Here is a 23606-nt window from a genome sequence, read left to right on the forward strand (position 1 = left end):
CCTTTACTGAATTGTGCTGGAACTGTCTCCTCATTCTTTCCTAATAGCCTATAAACACTTTGAAAACAGGATCTTGTATCCCCTGTTCATCTCAGGATAGCCTTAGTATTAATGATAGTCTTTGTTGTTTGTAAATTAAATGGACAAAATTCTTGCCATATTCATAACATCAAAAACATTAAATTCAAGATTTACATAGTGAATACAGTGAAAAATTGGTTTCCTTAAACTGATAGATGAGAAGCTAAGCTGACTCTGAAGTTATTCTCTATTTACAGGCTGATTTCTGGAACTAATAGAAACAATACAGTACCATTAATGGCTTGTGGAATTGGTTTTATTGCTTGATGATCACCCTAAGTTTATTTCTATGGACCAAGCATCTGAAAAACTGCAAAACGATCTGCGAAAACAGAAACATAATTGATGTTTTAGGGTGGTCAGATTATAGATATTTCTTTTCCACTGTCACTGCTGTTGATATAATGTTGCTTATGTAATAAACAAACATATTCGTCCAGTAGATCTCTGGACTCTGAGGAAGACATAAAATAGTCACTCCTTTGTTAGCAGAATTGATACAGCCAAAGGAGACTGATGGGCTAGGATGTGGACATCCTAGCCAGGGTTAGTTTACCACCTAACCCTGTTCTCCTCAAACAAACAAGCACATACAGTTCTAATGCAGGGATCTGAAGAAAGGAGAAAAGGACCTGTTCCAACAGTCTTGATTCTTTCTAGAGGCTCTGTAGCTATGAAATAGAGAAAATAATGTTCTTGGAGAACACTGATGGGAAACCCACTCATACCTCATTTTCTTAAATGCCTAAAAACATGTACATGGTAAATATTAGAGCATTTTCTTAAAAAATGAACAAAACTACTTAGGACAGTGCTACAGTATTTTTCACAAAAGGGAGTATTTGTTCATTTATTCAAAAGATATTCATGTGGCTCCCTCTACATGTAAGGGCTTTGTGGTAGACACTGTAGGACACACAAATGAATCACTGATACTCATCCTGTTCTCAAGAAGTCTGTATTTTAGTAGGGTTGACTGTAATGTACAAAAATAACAAAATCAAAAACGGTAAGAATTATAATATAAATTATTATGGGTATGACTGGTGTTATAGCATTTAGACATACGATGTGTTTCATATGTGTATTATATGCTGCATTATTACTGACACTCAGTGTCTCACAGAGGAGATAAAGTGTAGGTGCACATCTGTGCTGACATATGTGTCTGCAAATAAAAACTGAAAAAACCCTCTGAGTGTATCATTTGTAACGAAGAACCAGAATTATGGTTAGTACCAAAGAATACTGAAGATGACAGATGTGATGTTTCTGAAAAAACAAGGAACTGGTATTGCACATAATAATAGTGATAAACCACAGTAAGTTATAACAATTCTGAGCCATAATAAAAACTCTAACGAAAAGCTGTAATAAGATACTGCTTTAAGCCAGTTTGGATTTAATTACCTCACTTTTGTGTCCATAAAACCAGCTTCCAAAACCCGTTTTTATTGGCGAGGATTCAATGAATGTTCCTATAATGCTGTGGTGTCAGTACTAGAACATGAATATGAGTACTCCAAGACAGTAGTCTTTTAAACTGGGGTACATGTACCCCTGAGGGTACATAAAGACTTCCTATGGGTACAGGCATGGAGAGATTTAAGGGATCAACGTCTGTGTCCACCATTCATACATATACTCTTTGTGTTCTATGAGTTCTCCTTTTCTAACAACATTTTCAAAACAAACTTCTTAGCAAACTCTTATCAAGTGGCTCTTCCTGGGTTGGAAACCCCTCTGGGGCATCAGACAAAGGGATGACTATAGAAAGCTTTAATCCTGAGAGTCCTATGAGAAAAGAGCAGAGCAGAGCAGTAAGAGCAGCAGCAGCAACAGGTTTAGAACCAAACAATGGATGAAGCAGTGCCTTGTTTCTTCATCTGGGGACAATGCAGGGCAAGTCCTCATGCCTTATCTTTTAGAAATGAGATGGGTACCAGAGGGATGTGTATTTACACATTTCGTTAGGTTGAAAAATGAAGTCAGACTTTTCCTGAATGACTGGTTTGGCTGTCCAATTTGTTAATGAGGACTTTCAGATTAGATGGCAAATGTTAAAATATATCCTTTTACAACTATTTAAACATTGAATGAAAAAATCTAGATGCTAGTTAAAAAATGTGAAAAGAAGTACTTAGTTCTTCAACATTCTTTTAGCAGATACAAGAATAAACATTTAAAAACCCCTGCTCTGAGAGATACACACTTTTTAAAAAGAATACAAACGCAATGATAAGTAAGATTTTTTAAGCTGATAGTTCTCCATTCAGAGTGTTCTTGATAAAAATCCTTGTGTGTGGACCAGCCCTATGCAATGGTTTGTGTTCTTTGCAATGTAATGTGGGGAAATAGCACAGTAGCACAGCCTTGCTCCTTCTTGACCTTTCTGAGCCTCAATTTTCACTGCTGTAAAATGGAGATAATCTCAAACCCTGTAAATTTATCATGAGAATTAGAACCGACAGATGTACAGACTCAGCTCAGTGCTTGGCAACACATCACTGGCACTAAGTAAAGAATGGCAGCTATTATATAGTCTCCTATATTTTAGTCTTTGTGCTTGTGAGAAAAAACACAAATTGGAGCTAAAATCATTTAGTGCTCTTTTTGCATGAAAATGTAGCTACTGACCCACCAACTATGGTATGCATTTCGAGTCATTTTGTTCCCCAGAAATGTGGGGAACAGATTTTAGTTAATTTAGTCATATTCTCTCACCTGATACCTTCTTTGAAAAAAGTGGGTGGTCATATAGGTCAGGAATACAGCCTGTGGTACTGCAGATTGGGTATAAATCAATAACAACAATTGGCAGAGTTAATACTCCAGGAAACATCTGACATGTAAATGGTAAAGCCTTGTTACCCACAGTCAGTCTGAGGGCCAGCAGACTTGGCATCATCTGAGAGTTTGTTATAATGCAAATTGTGAGGCCCACCCCAGACCTACTGAATTGGAGTCTGCAGTTTAACAAGATTCCTATGTGATTCAAATGCACTTTACACTGTGAGAAGCACTGGTAAAGAATAGGCCACTAGCAGGGAAGATCAAATCACCAAGTGTACGTGTAATTTAGGTGGGAGCTCTCTGTTGCACCTGTTTAATTAAAGCTGAGTAAGGCAAAATGATGGAGTCCAGCTTCTACTGACAGACTGACATACACACATGCCACAAACATACACATGCACAGATCAGTAGTTCTCAATTGGAGGTGACTGCCCCCAGGAGACATCTGGCAATGTCTGGAAACATTCTTAATTCACAACAAAGGGATGCCGCTAAACATCCTGTAGTGCACAAGAAGACCTCCAGAATGAAAAAATTATCTGGCCCCAAATATCAATAATGCTGAAGATGGAGAAACCCTAACATAGGTTATTCCTGCATAAAGGCACCTAAACTGTAACTATTAATGGAAAAAGGAGTCATAATTTGACTACACAGCTTTTAGGGAATGAATTTTAGATCTGCAGAGTTCTGCACCTCAAGATCTATGCTATTTTGAAGATTATAAAAACCCTGGTTAAAAGCAATCAAAATCATTTATCTGCTTTGGCTAGCAAACCTAGAGTTCATGATAACCTGCATTAGCATATAATGCAAGTATCAATGCTAAATCCTGTTAATATGCAAAGAAAAATAATGCAGACAGAAAATTAAGTGACTGTGTTTTCTAAAGTCCATTCCTACTCAAAGTAGGAAGCCGGCTCAGGAGGCTCAACTCCACACCCTCCTCACCCTATACTTTCTTCAAGACTAAAAACTAGCCTCAAACTTCAACCTTCAAATGCTCCTGGATATCAGGCAAGAAAAAATGATTTAGAGTGGCCCATTCATCACTATCAGAAGTGCTAATTCCTTCAAACTCAGTAGCATAACCAGCTCTCTTTCCCTCTCTCACACACATGTACACGACCACACAACGTGTAACAGCATTACACGCATCCAACTGGGTCTGAAACAATTCCATCAGGGCCTCCTGCTCACAGTTCTCACTGGATCCTTGTCCTGCGCTCCCAGGTTGATGGCTATGGGTACAGTTTTTTCTGCAAATAAATTCCTGTTTACCTCCCCGACAGGCTTTACCAGACTAGACAGCTGACTGTCTTATGGTGCGCTCATGAGAGTGGCCCAAGGAAACAGCAGGTTATTGGAAAACAAGTAGTAAGGAAATGCTTAGAGAAAATGCATTCAAATAATCAGACAGAGCTTGGGGAACAGATGGGGATGCAACCAAATTACAAAAACCATGAAAAAGATGCTTATGTTTGCATCATGCTGAAAAATATGCATCATGCCCCAGGCTGAAAAATATGCATCATGTCTGCTCCAAAAACACTGAACAAAATGGAAGCAACTGAATTTTCTTCTAAACCTTTTTTGCAGGTTACTGCACTGCACTCACTAATCACCATTCCCTTTTAATACTCTTTTAATTATACTGTGAAACAGTCTTCCCTCCCTCATATCCTAAGAAAACACACCCCCTTCTCATGAAACTGAAATAGCACATGCTATAATTTAATAAACTGAAAATAAATACTTAAAAGTTTTTGTGAAACTGCTCTCTAATAAAACTGTAAGAACTGTGGTGTAGAGAGGGGAAAAATATTTCACTGTAATTATGCTCAAGGCATTGTCAAAACCATTAAATCGAATGAATTCTAATGCTAAGGCAGGAGGAAGAAGCACTTTGCCAAAGTTCTTTTTAACTATTTCACCACCAAAGCAGTTTACCCATGGACGCTGCCACTGGGTTGAGAAGTCCCATGACCATTCGAGAAGAAGCTGCCATGCTTATCTTTTCAGGCTCTCACGTGTCTCAAATAGGGATGGGGCATGGCCAGAAACCATGGGCAAGCCTTTTGCCAAGACCTTGGATGAGATCATCATCAACCACACCCCAGCATCCCGCCGAGCATCTTCTGAATTTTACAAGCCACAGCCCTTGGGCCAGCCTCCTGTTAAGTCCTCAAAACAGAAAAAACTAAAAGTGGATTCCCACAAAAAAGATGGAGAATTCTTATATGATTATTTTAAACATGTTCCTCCTGTGTAATGTAATTACAGAAAATTACAGAAAAGAGCAGATTAGAATCTCAAAAAGAAGGACTCAATTTCCAAGAAGATGACCCTAAATTAGTTTCCTTTTAAAGTGTTCTCTCAGCCGGCACAGTGGCTCACACCTGTAATCCCAGCGCTTTGGGAGGCCAAGGCGGGCGGATCACGAGATCAGGAGATTGAGACCATCCTGGCCAACATGGTGAAACCCTGTCTCTACTAAAAATACAAAAATTAGCTGGGCGTGGTGGCACATGCCTATAATCCCAGCTACTAGGGAGGCTGAGACAGGAGAATCGCTTGAACCAGGCAGTCAGAGGTTGCAGCCAAGATCGCCCCACTGCACTCCAGCCTGGTGACAGTGAGACTCCATTTCAAAAAATAAATTAAAATAAAATAAAATAAATAATAAGTTCTCTCAAATCCTTACACAACTTTCAAAAAGTAAGTTCTATGATAAGGATGATAGACATGCATTTGATAGTTAACTCATCCCTAAGAGAAAAGATACATTAAAGTATTATGAATTATCTATACCTATCAGAATGTAAATATTCATAACTTCATCCATGACAAGTCCTTTAGTTCAATTCCTCAGGGATTCCATTCTATTTTAGCTTCTGTTTAACTGCAAAGCTGTAATTACATCCTCTATAATCAGCCCATTCACAATGTAACTGAGAGTGCCACAAATTTAAAGCTTTGACCTCACTACTGAGGTGGAAGAGACAGTTTATACTACATGTAAAATATCCTCCTGTTATGCAGACAAATTTAAAACATAAAAGAAGAAAACAGCATGTCACAGTAGTCGTCATTTAAGAGGGAATTATTATGTTCCTGATAACAGAGTTTCTCTTCCATCATGTCTAGCATCAGACTCTCATCAATAAGCACTTTCCTACCAAACCCCAAGCTCTTCTCAAATGTTATGAAAACACCAAACCCAAACAGATGCCTCTCAATTCTCCTCACTTAACTGTTGTCCACTATGAGGATAAGGTATATGTGAAGTGGTTCTCAGAATAATGTTGTGCCAGTGCAAACCAAGTTTTAATTGGCACAGATGTCTATCAGTGAAGTGCATAACTTCTAAGCAATGGGAATACAATTTTTCTTAACTAAGAATGAAGGAGTTGAACATCAAACATTAATGCACCACATACTTTGGTTCAAGCAAACTATTTGATAAATATAATAACCCTATTAATAAAAAAAGAACAGCAGCAAGAACTAATACCAAATGCTTGCCATGTGTCAGGACAATGAGAATCTTAGATGAATCATCTCATTTAATTTTCATAAAAAGCCCCTGAAGTAAATATAATTATTGCCCCCATTTTTCATATGAGGAAATTGAGGTTCAGAGATGTTAAATAACTGCCCAGATCAATTAGTTGGTAAGATTAGGGTCAGTCTTGCAGCCAGGTCTAACTGCATCATCTCAAGCTTGTGCCTATTTTCATAGTCTTCAGGCCAGACTGCCTAATAATTATATGTTACCCAAGCAATTTAAACTAAATATTCTTGCCTTTACTCTTTTACTAAGGCTCCTGGTGAAATGCAGCTGTTACTGATCAATAGTAGTCAAGTAAAAAAGCAAGATAACTGTTTATCAAGATTTTCCTCTGTCATCAAATTCAGGAACTCTTTTGCATATTGTATATGAACTGACACAGTTCATACAATTACATAATTTCTAAATTACATATATATTTAATTACAGTCGATGAGTTACTAAAGCATCAATCACAAAATGCACTTTACATTTTTCAGATTAAAGAAGCTAATTGATCAAGAAATCAAGTCTCAGGAGGAGAAGGAGCAAGAAAAGGAGAAAAGGGTCACCACCCTGAAAGAGGAGCTGACCAAGCTGAAGTCTTTTGCTTTGATGGTGGTGGATGAACAACAAAGGCTGACGGCACAGCTCACCCTTCAAAGGCAGAAAATCCAAGAGCTGACCACAAATGCAAAGGAAACACATACCAAACTAGCCCTTGCTGAAGCCAGAGTTCAGGAGGAAGAGCAGAAGGCAACCAGACTAGAGAAGGAACTGCAAACACAGACCACAAAGTTTCACCAGGACCAACACACAATTATGGCGAAGCTCACCAATGAGGACAGTCAAAATCGCCAGCTTCAACAAAAGCTGGCAGCACTCAGCCGGCAGATTGATGAGTTAGAAGAGACAAACAGGTCTTTACGAAAAGCAGAAGAGGAGCTGCAGGATATAAAAGAAAAAATCAGTAAGGGAGAATATGGAAACGCTGGTATCATGGCTGAAGTGGAAGAGCTCAGGAAACGTGTGCTAGATATGGAAGGGAAAGATGAAGAGCTCATAAAAATGGAAGAGCAGTGCAGAGATCTCAATAAGAGGCTTGAAAAGGAGACGTTACAGAGTAAAGACTTTAAACTAGAGGTTGAAAAACTCAGTAAAAGAATTATGGCTCTGGAAAAGTTAGAAGACGCTTTCAACAAAAGCAAACAAGAATGCTACTCTTTGAAATGCAATTTAGAAAAAGAAAGGATGACCACAAAACAGTTGTCTCAAGAACTGGAGAGTTTAAAAGGAAGGATTAAAGAGCTAGAAGCCATTGAAAGTCGGCTAGAAAAGACAGAATTCACTCTAAAAGAGGATTTAACTAAACTGAAAACATTAACTGTGATGTTTGTAGATGAACGCAAAACAATGAGTGAAAAATTAAAGAAAACTGAAGATAAATTACAAGCTGCTTCTTCTCAGCTTCAAGTGGAGCAAAATAAAGTAACAACAGTTACTGAGAAGTTAATTGAGGAAACTAAAAGGGCGCTCAAGTCCAAAACCGATGTAGAAGAAAAGATGTACAGCGTAACCAAGGAGAGAGATGATTTAAAAAACAAATTGAAAGCGGAAGAAGAGAAAGGAAATGATCTCCTGTCAAGAGTTAATATGTTGAAAAATAGGCTTCAATCACTGGAAGCAATTGAGAAAGATTTCCCAAAAAACAAATTAAATCAAGACTCTGGGAAATCCACAACAGCATTACACCAAGAAAACAATAAGATTAAGGAGCTCTCTCAAGAAGTGGAAAGACTGAAACTGAAGCTAAAGGACATGAAAGCCATTGAGGACGACCTCATGAAAACAGAAGATGAATATGAGACTCTAGAACGAAGGTACGCTAATGAAAGAGACAAAGCTCAATTTTTATCTAAAGAGCTGGAGCATGTTAAAATGGAACTTACTAAGTACAAATTAGCAGAAAAGACAGAGACCAGCCATGAACAATGGCTTTTCAAAAGGCTTCAAGAAGAAGAAGCTAAGTCAGGGCACCTCTCAAGAGAAGTGGATGCATTAAAAGAGAAAATTCATGAATACATGGCAACTGAAGACCTAATATGTCACCTCCAGGGAGATCACTCAGTCCTGCAAAAAAAACTAAATCAACAAGAAAACAGGAACAGAGATTTAGGAAGAGAGATTGAAAACCTCACTAAGGAGTTAGAGAGGTACCGGCATTTCAGTAAGAGCCTCAGGCCTAGTCTCAATGGAAGAAGAATTTCCGATACTCAAGTATTTTCTAAAGAAGTTCAGACAGAAGCAGTAGACAATGAACCACCTGATTACAAGAGCCTCATTCCTCTGGAACGTGCAGTCATCAATGGTCAGTTATATGAGGAGAGTGAGGATCAAGACGAGGACCCTAATGATGAGGGATCTGTGCTGTCCTTCAAATGCAGCCAGTCTACTCCATGTCCTGTTAACAGAAAGCTATGGATTCCCTGGATGAAATCCAAGGAGGGCCATCCTCAGAATGGAAAAATACAAACTAAACCCAATGCCAACTTTGTGCAACCTGGAGATCTAGTCCTAAGCCACACACCTGGGCAGCCACTTCATATAAAGGTTACTCCAGACCATGTACAAAACACAGCCACTCTTGAAATCACAAGCCCGACTACAGAGAGTCCTCACTCTTACACGAGTACTGCAGTGATACCGAACTGTGGCACGCCAAAGCAAAGGATAACCATCCTCCAAAATGCCTCCATAACACCAGTAAAATCCAAAACCTCTACCGAAGACCTCATGAATTTAGAACAAGGCATGTCCCCAATTACCATGGCAACTTTTGCCAGAGCACAGACCCCAGAGTCTTGTGGTTCTCTAACTCCAGAAAGGACAATGTCCCCTATTCAGGTTTTGGCTGTGACTGGTTCAGTTAGCTCTCCTGAGCAGGGACGCTCTCCAGAACCAATAGAAATCAGTGCCAAGCATGCGATATTCAGAGTCTCCCCGGACCGGCAGTCATCATGGCAGTTTCAGCGTTCAAACAGTAATAGTTCAAGTGTGATAACTACTGAGGATAATAAAATCCACATTCACTTAGGAAGTCCTTACATGCAAGCTGTAGCCAGCCCTGTGAGACCTGCCAGCCCTTCAGCACCACTGCAGGATAACCGAACTCAAGGCTTAATTAACGGGGCACTAAACAAAACAACCAATAAAGTCACCAGCAGTATTACTATCACACCAACAGCCACACCTCTTCCTCGACAATCACAAATTACAGTAAGTAATATATATAACTGACCACGCTCACCCTCATCCAGTCCATACTGATATTTTTGCAAGGAACTCAATCCTTTTTTAATCATCCCTCCATATCCCCCAAGACTGACTGAACTCGTACTTTGGGAAGGTTTGTGCATGAACTATACAAGAGTATCTGAAACTAACTGTTGCCTGCATAGTCATATCGAGTGTGCACTTACTGTGTATCTTTTCATTTACAAACTTGTATGGAAAATATATTTAGTCTGCACTTGTATAAATACATCTTTATGTATTTCATTTTCCATAACTCACTTTAATTTGACTGCAACTTGTCTTGGCAAAATACTTTAACATTATAAAACAGTAAATAATTTGTTATTTTTACCATTGCTTGCTGAATTTTCTTTTGGTCATTCTGTGTTATATTTCTGCATGTACAATAGAATTTTGTCTTTTGCTTATAGTCTCTATTAATTCTTCCTTAAAAACAAACAGGACCTATGTCTCATTTACGGTCAACTTCTAATCACATATTAGAAGAGGGAAAAGTGGTTCAAATAAATAAAAATTACATCTCTTTGATTTCAAAGTGAACTATAAGATCTTTCAGAAGTAAACATAACTTCATGCTTGGGATGTATCTCAGTATCTCTAGAGCCCAACACAGTGCTTAGACTACATTAGGAACTTAAATGTTTATGATAATAATGAAATAAAATACTACTGAATAATTTTGGTTTTCATGAGCACATATAAGCAGATGGTAAAATTTAAAAGCTCTGACATGTGATAGAAAGCCAGAGAAAGTACATTTGGAAATGTAGTTAACCTTGACAATCAAGAGTCGACTGTATTTCTACCAGAGATCAAAACTCCCACAGAACACATATGTCTGCAACCAAATCTGGAACCAGCCACTGTGACATAAACTCCTGAACACTCTGCTTCAAAGCAAAAGAAAAAAAAGAAAATGTCATTCTTGTTTCTTACCTATGTGGTTCCCAAAATAGTCTGAATTACTTAATGTAGGTGCTACCTACCCTGCTCATAAAGGGCCTGTATTCAGAAGCTTATAGGTTTTTTTTTTTTTTTTAACTTTTACAGTTTTTTTTTTAAACAAGCACATAAAAGCCAAAGATAGTTATGACATAAGTTATAGAAAAGGCATATTTAAAAAAAAATACAGTATATTAGTTGAAAGAAGTAATATAGTGTGAATTTCTTCTGTGATTATTATGCCATTTATAATATAGATGAGAAAAACTCAGCCAAATCATCCTAGAAATTCTGATATCTGCTTCACGGGACTCCCTGGGGATAATCTATACTTCTGAGCAGAGAACAATAGCTTTCAGGGAACATTTTAACTTACAAGTGTGGTCTCCAAGTCACATTCCAAAAAGACGATTTCAGACCAAGTAGCTTATTGCCATTTCCCTTTTTCTAACCTCATAACTGTTAATTTAGTGTGGTTAATTTTATTGCCAGTTATTGATTTTAAATACAATTCATTTAGACATCCAGGCAAACTGTGAAGATCTTTAAGAGTAGAAGAAAGCTTTCACAATCATCCTCCTTTCCCCTGCAAAATCAATTTCATGATGGTAAAGCGAGGATTTGTTGACAGAAACACTTCCATGGTGACGAACTGCAACACCAACGCTATGGGCTTGCATCATCATTAAATAAATTTGGATGAAAGCTGAGGTTGCTGATGAATGAGAAAGCTTCTGTTTAAACACATTTATCTTAGGAATCAGCAGTGACCCAACTGTATTACAAAATACAAGATGGTCTAAATGTTTATTAAAACTATTTTTAAGTCACCTTGGGCCAGAACTCTAGAAGGAATGGCCAACTTAATTTTAGCTCTTTCAAAACAGACAATGATAATGCTGCTGCTTCATGCGATCTTTTTCTAGTTACTGAAAGCGGGTACATGTAATATTTTGGAAGGCATCAATCAACTAGTCATAAAATTATGAACAATGGAAATCACAAAGAATTTAAGAACAAAGTCTTCCCAACTTTGTCACATAATGGCATAAACAAAACACATGCTTGGGTGGCACTGGGGGAAACAGATAAAGAGGCAGAGATAACCAGCCAAGGGATTCCCATCACCCCAGGTTCCTCTTGGCTGCTCCAAGTGCTGGTGGGGGATGAGAGGAGGGTAGAAATCCATTCTTGGCACACTTGTAACTAATAGAGTTTGGGAGCCAAATTTGGGCTATTCATCAGCCCACCCATTTTGAAAGGGTTCAATTTCTTATGTGAGCCACAGCAATTCTCTATAATAAAGTTAACACCGTAAGTCCTGTGTTCTATTATTATAATGCACAAATTCTCATTTAATCATTTGTTCCAGATTTTAACTATATAGAGGCTTCCTAAGTAGTTAATCTAACATAACTGGAGATTCACCAAACCTTCAAGGAACACCTCTTTTTCAGAAGTACCTCTACAGGGAGGATTCCTTTAGTATAATAATTTGTATCAGCATCAAAATAAATTTTAGAAGACAGATTAATAACGTGTACATTATTACAAGTGTTACTAATTAAAGATCATCATAACAGCAGCATAATTTCTACAAAACATCTTTTTTTCTATAGAATTTTACCTAAAATGACACACTGTAGATATCTGGCCTTTAATTTTAAAAAGGTTTCTTATATTTTTTTGTGTGCATGTGAGAGAAGAGAGAGAGAGAGAAGAGATTGGAAGATTACAGAACTTCCTTTTTCATTAACATATAATCATAGAACTCCCCCCAAAACCAGGAAGGAAACAGGAAGTGACACTGGAAAATCTTCAGAAATCTTCATATGAAATATGTGGGGGTGGAGGGTTGTATTCTTTGGTCCATGAGTGCTCACAGAAGACAGACTGTTTTTTCGTCTCTCTGAAAAACTCATACCAACCTTTCATTAGTCTAAGTCCTGGCTTCAGAACCAAGTTTCATTTTACTCACATTCCCACTAACTCTTTAACTCTTTAAATGGTAGAATCCTATCACAGATTTGAATGATTTTATCATGTTTTTTCTATTTAAAAGTAATGGCAAAAGTTTCCCGGAGAGGATGCCACTGCTCTCTAGGGGCACTGACAAAAATAAAATTGTCATCCTTACTAGAAGGACATTGTGCATTACTACACTTGAATCTTTACTCTTTACACATAAGAAAGAATTGCAATACTTGTTCAATCAAGATCATGATAAAATTACATATACTCTTTGTAAGGTCTCCACAACTATATTTTACAATGCTAAGACATTAGGCTTGGGGTCTTCATGACATCCATTTTTATTAGTCCATTTTTATACTGCTATAAAGAATACCTGAGACTGGGTAATTTATCAAGAAGAAAAGTTTTATTGACTCATAGTTCCTCATGGCTGGGGGAGGCCTCGGGAAACTTACAATCATGGCAGGAGGCAAAGCAAAGCCAAGACACATCTTACCAGGCAGCAAGAGAGCCAGAGACTGCACAGGGGAAACTGCCACTTTTAAACCATCAGGTCTCATGTGAACTCCCTTAGTATCACAAGAACAGCACGGGAACAGCAGGGGAAACCGCCCCACGATCCAATCACCTCCTACCAGGTCCTTCCCTTGACACATGGGGATTACAGGTAGGAGATTTGAGTGAGGACACAGAGCCAAACCACATAACCCATAAAGGATAAAATTAGGGGAGCTGTGAGATGGTCATAGAAGGGATATTTTATCAAAAATGTTTAGAGATTTGTAGTCTAAGGATTCCATGGTCTTTACTGGTTGAAGTAAAACTCCCAATAAAAACGTTTTAGTAGTTTCTTTGATTCTGAATATTTACAAAGTAAGTCTCTTTTAAAATACGTTAAACAAAGGCAGGGAAAGACCTTTAAATTAACCAACACTCTAGCTTTTTCCTATACCCTGGTTTCTGTTATTGTTCAGATTTTTTTCCTCCAGATAATCATTTTGCTTTGTAATCCCAAGAGAAAAGATAGTCAGGAAAAAATGCATGCCCCAAAACTCTTACAGATCAGTGTGTCTCAAAGTAAAATCCAAGATATCTGTATGAGAATCCCTTGATATTAAGTTCTACTCAGAGCTATCAAATCAGAACCTCTGGGGGCAGAGGCCCAGAAAGCTGCATTTTAACAAACTCTTCTGCTGGTTAGTTGTACCCTAAAACTGTACTTCAAATTTTGATCTTTTTCTGGGCTAGCAATATGCTGTAAGATACTCTCTCCCAGTGCTGGGTAGTGGCAGGGAGCTACAGCTCCCAGTCAGCCACACAATCATGGGGGTAAACAACCGATACTGTACAGCAGTAGTTCCCAATTTGGCACGAGGGACTGTTTTCATGGAAGATAATTTTTCCATGGCCGGGCGGTTGGGTGGAAGGTTTCAGGATGAAACTGTCCACTCAGATCATTAGGCATTAGCTAGATTCTCATGAGGAGTGCTCAGCCTAGATCCCTCGCATGTGCAGTTCACAATAGGGTTCGTGCTCCTATGAGAATCTAATGCCACACTGGTTCTGACAGGAGGCAGAGTTCAGGCAATAATGCTCACTTGCCTGCCACTCACCTTCTGCGTGCCACTCGGCTCCTAACGGGCCACGGACTGGTTGCAGTCCATGGCTTGTTTTTTAGGGGCCCCTGTTCTACAGTGTGCTGTGCTGCTGGACGATTCTGGCCAATTGTAGATTTATGAAAGTGTTCTCTGAGCATGTTTAAGGTGGGCTAGGCTAAGCTATGATATTCAGTAGGTTAGGTGTATTAAACATATTTTCAACTTTTAATATTTTCAACTCACAGTGGGTTTATGTGGTTTTAACCCTATCATAAGTCAAAAAGCATCTGTATTGACAAGCACTGGCAAATGTGTTCTGACCACAGTCCCTCTGTTTAAATTACACCTGTCCTAGCAAGTGTGGCTATTCTACCCTCTAGTGGCTGGCATGACAAACAGAAGGCTTATTCTCCACGTTTTCTTTTTATTTAAAAGGAAAGCTCAATAAAAACTCCCATTTTATTGGGTGGGAAGATTCCCAGTTTTATAACTGTAGCAAAGCATAGATGCCTAAATCTTTGGCTGAGCTGCAGCAGGCTGTCTGACACCTACAAGGTCTGTTTCTCTCTCAGATCCCAGGCCCTCAACTTAACTCTGTAGCATTTTTTGGGAAGGGTCCAGAACACACATTAAATACGGCAGTTAGATGAACCAAAACAAAGGACTCCATTCAACTTATGGCACAGTGAAGCAAATACAAGAAAGAGCAAGGAAGACAAGTAGTTTGCTAAGGTTCTCAAACCTTAAACCCCACTTAAATTCATTTTACTTAAACTCCAAGCCCTTTCCTTTCCAGCAGATGGACCCTTTCCATTCCTCAAGGTACATCAAGAAGGGTAAAGCTTTTGGGCAGTCAATACATCAGAGCAGGCATCCCTCAAAGGCAACACTGTAGGTTAAGGAATCTTGAGGGAGTATAGCGAGTTAACTGGCCAACACCTCTAAGTACTTCATAATTTGATAATGAATTAACACCATTTACATGGGAGCACTTACAAATCTGTCAACATTCCATCAGGTACCAGGTTTTACACTTAGAATGCTGCTATAAAAATGTATTCAGGAATAACCTTTGGCATTGCAGTCAGCCATCCCAGGGATAATCACTTGTGACATCATTTAAAATTTCATTGTCAAAGCTGTTGATCAAGATAAATAAAACTTATCTTATTATTTGAGGCAATCTGTTTTGAAAAACTGAAACTAGTTTTCTTATTTTAGTGAGTTATTCTTCCTCCCCACAGCCAAACGGTCCTGGTATGATATCTAAGGGGCTACCTGAGACCATCTTTTTTTTTTTTTTTTTTTGCCTCTGTTTTTATTTATTTATTTCGATAGCTTTTGGGGGAACAAGTGGTGATTGGTTACATGAGTAAGTTCTTTAGTTGTGATTTCTGAGATTCTGGTACAACCATCACTTGCACTGTACCCAATGTGTAGTCTTTTATCCCTCACACCCCTCCCACTCTTTCCCCTGAGTCCCCAAAGTTCACTGTCTCATTCTTACGCCTCTGTGTCCTCATAGCTTAGCTCCCGCTTATGAGTGAGAATATACAATGTTTGGTTTTCCATTCCTGAGTTACTTCACTTAGAACAATGGTCTCCAGTTCCATCCAAGTTGCTACGAATGCCATTATTTCATTCCTTTTCATGGCTGAGTAGTATTCCACCATGTATATATACCACATTTTCTATAGCCACTCATTGATTGATGGGCATTTGAGCTTGTTCCATATTTTTGCAATTGCGAATTGTGCTGCCATAAACATGCATGTGCAAATACCTTTTTCATATAATGACTTCTTTTCCTCTGGGTAGATACCCAGGAATGGGATTGCTGGATCAAATGATAGATCTACTTTTAGTTCTTTATAGAATCTCCACAGTTTTCCATACTGGATGTACTAATAGTTTACATTCTCACCAACAGTGTAGAAGTGTTCCCCTTTCACCACATCCACGCCAACATCTATTATTTTTTAATTTTTTGATTATGACCATTCTTGCAGGAGTAAGGTGGTATCGCACTGTGGTTTTGATTTGCATTTTCCTGGTAATTAGTGATGTTGAGCATTTTTTTATATATGTTTGCTATTTGTATATCTTCTTTTGAGAATTGTCTATTCATGTCCTTAGTCCGTTTTTATGATAGGATTGTGCCTCTGTTTAGCTCTTTAAAGGCTAGCCATGTTTGGACAACTACGATATACAAATATAAACCCTAGAGACCTACAAAGCCTACACCTCGTCCTCAGCCATTCCTGAGGTTTTCGGATAGGTGGAGGGTAGGTTACTAATGAACATTCATGCCTGTGGTGGTTACAAGCTAAGACATAGGGAATTGAGACTTCTCAGAAAGGATCTTTTAGAAAGGTCTGTAGAGGGAGTTATCTGCTGTTCTGGCAAAAGGTAAAGGTGGTTGGTTGTCTAGACTCTTTTTCTGCCACAGACATAGTAGAAATGGAAAGCTCCAGTTTATCTGAAAACTCTAGTTTATAATAGGATATCTTTGAAAGAGACAAAGGTACAAGGTATTAACACAAATATAAATGTTCAAATGTGCACATGCTCTGGACCAATCTGTCAATCAAGTGAGTAGAAATGATCCTTATGCAACAAAACTTGTGTCTCAGTGACATGCACAGCATCTTAGTGTGCAATATGTTTTCTTCAAAGCATCACATGTACACAATCGATCAATCCACTGATCATGACACACTAAACTGTGTACCTCTTACTTGCCACTGGGGCAGATATTATGGAGATGAAAGATTCACTGCCCTTGAAGAGCTTATTAACCTGGGCAAGAAATGAAACAAGAAACAAGAGTATCAGACAACATTTAATCAAGTGAGAAACTGTCAATCTCTACCAATAAACTGGAGATTAAGGAAGGCTACAGTAGATTAGAAAGCTTCACAGAGGAAGACTCAGTTAAGTGAAGTGGTTAGGCGAAGGAGCACTGGAGGCAGGCAAATAGATCAGGCTCTGGTTTATGCCTTTTCTAGTCAGTTGTGAGGCCCTGGACAAGTCATTTAACCTTTATGAATTGAAATAAGTGAATTGAACTTGGTGATCTTTAAGATCACATTTGGTTCTAACTTCCAGTGACTTCTGAATTTGAAATCTTGCCACCCTCCTTAAATCATTTAAAATTCCTTTTGGGAAATAAGGTCGGGGCATAAATAAGCCAACAACCTACATGAGTTTTTTTCCTCCAGAAATTAAACTTCTTCCTCATTTTTTCACTTATAGGTGTCAAAACTAGTAGATGTTTCTTTCTCTAAGATTCTATGAATTGGCTGGGCATGGTGGCTCATGCCTGTAATCCCAGCACTTTGGGAGGCCAAGGCGGACAGATCACGAGGTGAGGAGTTCAAGACCAGTCTGACCAACATGGTAAAACCCCATTTCTACTAAAAATACAAAAATTAGCCAGGCATGGTGGCGGGCACCTGTAATCCTAGCTACTTGGGAGGCTGAGGCAGGAGAATCACTTCAACCTGGGAGGCAGAGGTTGCAGTAAGCCAAGATTGTGCCACTGCGCTCCAGTCTGGGCAACAGAGCTTCACAGCTCTGTTGAGATTCTGTCTCAAAAAAAAAAAACCAGATTCTACAAATTAATTTTTTACCCCTAATCATATCAGCTTTTTCTCCCCATTAGAGCATTTTTTCAACTTCAGGACTATTAATGGTTTCAGCCCAGGAACTCTTTGTTGTGGGGAAGCAGGAGGTGTTTATGCACGGTATGATGTTTAGGAACACTCCTGGCTTCTACTTACGCAACATGTAGCATCCCCCAACTGTGATAATAATGTCTCCAGACATGGCTAAATGTTCCCTGGAGGGCAAAATTGCCCTCTGGTTAAAAATCACCACATTAAAGAGATGGACCAACTGACTCTATAAGCCAGTTCCACTCTTACTGTGGGAAAAATTTGACAACTCATATGAAAACTCATGTCTGGTGTCTAGAGATGAGAACCTTGAATCTGACTAAACATAAGCCTCAAAGCAACTTTAAAAACCTATACTGAAGAGTTTTGTTGCATAATTGTTTCCACTTACTTGACAGACTGGCCCAAGAGCATGTTCATACTTGAACATTTATTACAGTATTTTGTACTTCTGTCTCTTTCAAAGATACCTGAATTCTAAACTAGAATTTTCAGTTCAACTAGAGCTTTCCATTTCTCATGTGCCCTTGGGAGAAATAAGAGTCTAGAAATCAACCACCCCGGCTTTAAATGGAGTTGGGGGAGAAGGGAATTAGTTTTCAGCAGGAATCCCAAGAACTGAAGAGATAACTCTCTACTGTTTAGACCGTTCTAAAAGGTCCTCTCTGAGAAGCTGCAATTCCCTCTGTATTATTAGCTTATAACCACTACAGGCATTAACGTCTTCTATTAGGATACAGGCTTCCTTCATTCCTCAACCATTCACCTACAAGAATGAACCAACAAACATTCATGAAGCACGCAATACTGCTCGTTGTTGTGCTAGGCAGCTATGCAGACATTCAAGTTTGGAATAAAAGGCAGGAGTTAAGGGGTAGCTTAAAAGGTAACTAAGAGCTCAACACAGAGAAGGAACTGTATAGACAGTAAGTACTACAGGAATTTAGAGGAAGAGCAGGTTACTCTCAGGTGGGATTTGGGGATCAGGCTTCAGAAACAGAGGAGGATTGAGCAGGGGATGGAGGATGGGGAGGACTAGGATACAGAGAAGAAAGAAAGGTGCTCCAAAGAGGTGCCCACAAGGTAAAGGTGTGGGGGCAGGCAGGAGGGCAGATAATAAACATTCAAGGAACAGTGAGCAGTGCAATATGGATGAAGTTGAGATGGTTGGGGCAGGGTAAGGCTTAAAGGGCACAGACCGGTTAGATTGTGAAGAACCATGAATACAGCACTAGGGAGTCTCTGTCTTCACAGAAGGCTTCTGCGTAGTGAGGTAACATTAAAAAAGAGAGGGCAAAAAAAAAATCCATTATATAACATTATTTTATTATACAACAACCTTAGAAAGTGGGTATTATGACAACTTTAGAGATAAGTAGATTAAAACTCTGACACATAAGGAAAGCTGTTCCAGGTCATTCTGTTAGTACGTCACAAAACTGAGGAGTGAAAACAGGTCTGATTCTGTTGCCCCATTATCTTTCCATGGCAACACACTGAGTTGCAAGGGGTTTTAAATTCATTATAAGTTGAATTTGATCCTTTCCACTCTCTGTGGTGATAGACAGGTTGTCTAATGTTGCCTCCTTGTGCTACACCTCACAAATCTGCCACTTCAGCCAGAACACTCAGAATGTCCCTAAACATATGCAGGGCTTTCCCCTTTCTCCTCCCCACTTCTCTACATGGACACAATTTTCATCTCTTGTCAAGTGAAATAAGACCCACACTGAAAGGTCTGTATCAATGCTCGCCTCTTCTGAAACCTTCCATGATCACCATAGCCAATAGTGATTTGCCTCTCCTTCCAACTCCACCTGCCTCCCTGAAGCCACTGTTAGGGTGACAAGAGATAATGAATGTGAGAAGCCAAGCCCCACACAAATGGGCAGGCACGGAGAAGACTGACCTGGTGATGGCACTTGGGATAGGAGATGTGAGAAAGCAAGTCCAAAGAGAAGCTCATGTTCTCATTAGGACACTGTTCTCAGAACACAAAAGGTGCAGTCAGTGTTCACTCTATCCTAAGGCAAGATTCTGTAAGCAAAGGGCACAAATGCCAAGCATGAAGAACATCAATATGTGCAGAGCAGGAGGTACCTGATCAGCCTCAGAGATGATGGGAGAGAAAAGCATCAGAAGTGAGTGAAAATGACTCATGGAAGGAGCATCACAACCATTGCACACCTAAGCTCATAAGCAGGTGGCTGCCTTGACAATCCTGATAATGACCCAAGACTTTCAGAAAAGGCAATCAAGGGGTCAAGGTCCAGCCATTATAAAGACTAGCACCACCAACTTAGGCCACATTTGGTGTGATTCTGCCGTTGCAGAAACAGAAAATTTTCCCAGATGGTACACTCTAAATCTGGATTTCTATTTCTCAAGGAACACTGTAACTTAATAAGGAAAGACTGGCACTCTCAGAATCATTTTTTAGAAATAATCACTATGTATCTTCCCAGGTCAGAAGGAGAAGTGTTAGGGTTCAACCTTGTCAGTCTCCAAATTCAGGAGTACAAAATTGCAAACCAAGGAAGCATCCCAAGTAAAAACTGCCATGGCAAAGGAAAGTTGTCAAGTTGGCTCCTATGTCTCCCCTCACCATACAAGAATCTGCATCAACACAGACACTCTTCGAACAACTCAAAGTAATTCCTTAAAAATGCATTACTATCCTTTACAATTAGTGGTTTGGCTGTTTTGTTCTGTTTTTATTTCCTCTCTTCTCTTTAACAAGAAAAAGCTATTCTTTTTCTATTCTTATGCCTTTTCATGGTGTTCTTGCCTGAATTCACTATGCCTGAGATCAGTCATTTTTTAAGCCTTAGAAAACCACTGTTTTATATAAACAGGAGCTAACTAAAAACTGCAAGAGGTCCTCAAAAGTTCCATAACACAAGAGACAGACAGTTATTCCTTTAGGACAACAGGGAGGAAATCAGTGAGTAGGGATCATCCTGAGAACAGCTCTCATAGTAATTTACATAAGCAGCCCATTTATTTCATATGAAATTTTCTGATTATAAGAGTATATATTAATTACAGAAACTGAAAAATATAAATGCTTCTGAGGCTGCTGATTATAGCTTCTAAGGACAATGAGAAGACTAGGGAGAACAACGGATGATTACTATTTTTTTAGGCCAAACTTATCAAATATGGTCCTATTCCAGGTTTTTCTCAGACTGCCAATGAGGAAGTAAATATGCTTTGGGGAGGCTATCCTGTCCTTACTGCATGGCTCTGTGCCACAAAGTGGCAAACCCTTCTGAGAGTACAAGTTTAGGTAATCTGTCTGCTTGGATCAGACACAATGGCCGAGGGGCCAGCCAGGTTACTGGAAGAGAGGTGCAGGATTTCCTTTCCCCTAGCAAGCCAATCAGTGCCTGGATAATGGTTCAATCACCATGCACTGTTCAAGTAGTGGGAAGAAATGCCTCCTTAGGTGGCTGTTCTCAGAACTAGTTACATTCTTATCAGTAAGATAAAGTGGCCTTGTGCAGAGGATGTGGGCACATGGGAGGATCCCACAAAATTCATCTCAGGCTCTGGGAAAGGGATGTAGAAGTACCTATGGTGGGAGAAGAAAAGAGCGGCAGTTGAGTGGGAATTACATTTCTCTCTCTGGCTGTCTCAGACACTTGAATAGTATCAACAATTTCTCTATCATGATCCTCAAAGCAACATCTTCAATATTTCAACTCTACCAAACAGTTCCACACAGAAGGCCCAACTATACACTTCAAACTTAGCAGATGCCCATAACCCAATCTACTATCTTTCTTGAACTGTTTTTTGTCTCACCTCTAATGATGGTCCATCACCTTCCCCACTGCTCAGGTTCAACATCTGGGAACTATTCCCCACTTCTCTGCTTATCCTCCTCTCTGTCATATTCTTTCCTTCTCTGTCCTCCCCGCTTATTTGTACTACTACTCCCCAAGTTCAGACTTTAGGACAGATGGTACTATAAGATAGTTAATCTACTACATTTAAATCCTCACCTCTATAATCCAGCCTTAAATACCATTCTGATCCTGGCAATTCTCCAGCCTCCCAGAAAATAGTACTTAAAATTGCTTAGTACCCAAAGTCCAAACCTTCTATCATGGCCTTCATCTTTCGTTTGATCTCCCTTTGAAACTCTAGACATATCCCCACACCTTCACCAGGACAACATACTAACTATCCTCCCACATACTACTGGGCTTTCTTACCTTTGATCATGCTGGTTGTAGGGCTGAAATACTCTTCTTCCTTTGTTCCTCATACTAAAATCCTACTCATCCCTCATGTGTCACTTCCTATGGAAAATCTTCCTTACTTTTTAGTTTTCCACTGAGTTTCCAAAACTGCTGTCTGTAATTCTATTATTGCACACCATTCTGCCTCATAATTATTTGTTACCCCTCCTACACTATCATCTCAAAAGCAAGAATTAGTTATCATTTATTTTTTAACTCCTTATATCAGTGTTTCTTTTTTTTTTTTTTTTTTTTTTTTTTGAGACGGAGTCTCACGCTGTTGCCCAGGCTGGAGTGCAGTGGCGCGATCTCGGCTCACTGCAAGCTCCGCCTCCCGGGTTCCCGCCATTCTCCTGCCTCAGCCTCCTGAGTAGCTGGGACTACAGGCGCCCGCCACCGCGCCCGGCTAATTTTTTTTGTATTTTTAGTAGAGACGGGGTTTCACTGTGGTCTCGATCTCCTGACCTTGTGATCCGCCCGCCTCGGCCTCCCAAAGTGCTGGGATTACAGGCTTGAGCCACCGCGCCCGGCCTATATCAGTGTTTCTTAAAATGCAGTCATTGACCACCTTCATCAGAAACACATATGACTTTGCAGAGTTTCACATTTCCAGACCTATTAATTCCCACTGCAGGGATTCTGCATCCTAACAGGCTCTCTGGGCATATAAAATTTAAGACAGTCCTATACTATCCAGGACTTAAATAGTGCTCATAGTAGGTGCTCAACAAAGGCTCATATGGCTAATAAGGCACCTGGTAGCCATAGCTGGCCTGCATTTGTTCTTTTCACAGAATCACAGAATGTCAAGGCCAAAGGACTTTATAGGGGATCTAATAGAACTACTGCATTTTTCAAACAAAAGACATGAAAACAGGAAAGAACAGATAATGTCTCTAGGTGAACTCTAAAAAAGAAAGATTCACAAGGACCAGACAAAGTAGCGTAAGGAGAGTAAAGGACATGTGAGGGGGCCATTTCTGGGTCAAAGGTGGTTAGAAGTACAGCCCAGCAATCAGTGCTGCTTATTCAGCTGCCTTAATTTCTACCCTTAGTAACATATTGCCCATAAATAATTAGAGAGAGGATAGTTAAGAGATAAAGCAGGAAAACAAGAAAGGTAAAAACCATCAAAGAAGTTAGGATTATGACCAAGAAATAGGCATCTTAAGAAGTGATATAAGGAAAAAGACAAAGATGATGACGATGATGATCACAACAGGAACGACTAACACTTACCCGAAACTTTAGATGGGCCAGGGACTTTACTACACAATGTCTCTACTCCCCAAAGAAAACTTACAAGTAGGTATTTTAATCCCCAGATGAAGATTACAGATGAGGAAACTGAGGTTTACATGGGTAAAGTGTTTGCTCAAACAGACACAGCAAGTTAGTGCCAAAACTAGAATGAAGACCCAAGACTGGC

At 39.4% G+C, this 23606-nt stretch overlaps 2 protein-coding genes across 6 annotated transcripts in view; one reads left to right on the forward strand and one right to left on the reverse strand.

Annotated features, from left to right (window-relative positions):
• The window catches only part of CMSS1 (cms1 ribosomal small subunit homolog), a 372406-nt gene that overhangs the window by 331312 nt on the left and 17488 nt on the right, over positions 1–23606 (reverse strand).
• FILIP1L (filamin A interacting protein 1 like) overlaps positions 1–23606 on the forward strand; it is a 294176-nt gene that overhangs the window by 266008 nt on the left and 4562 nt on the right. For 2 of the 3 annotated variants that reach the window (XM_077994039.1, XM_015129457.3), the window contains one exon: positions 6925–10069. In XM_077994039.1, the coding sequence (XP_077850165.1) occupies positions 6925–9721 (2797 nt within the window). In that variant the 3' untranslated portion in view covers positions 9722–10069. Of the gene's footprint in view, positions 1–6924; positions 10070–23606 lie in introns of those variants that run through there. The other variant, XM_015129448.3, reaches the window with a different exon arrangement.

This window comes from Macaca mulatta, chromosome 2 (assembly GCF_049350105.2).
Source record: "Macaca mulatta isolate MMU2019108-1 chromosome 2, T2T-MMU8v2.0, whole genome shotgun sequence".
Lineage (NCBI taxonomy): Eukaryota > Metazoa > Chordata > Mammalia > Primates > Cercopithecidae > Macaca > Macaca mulatta.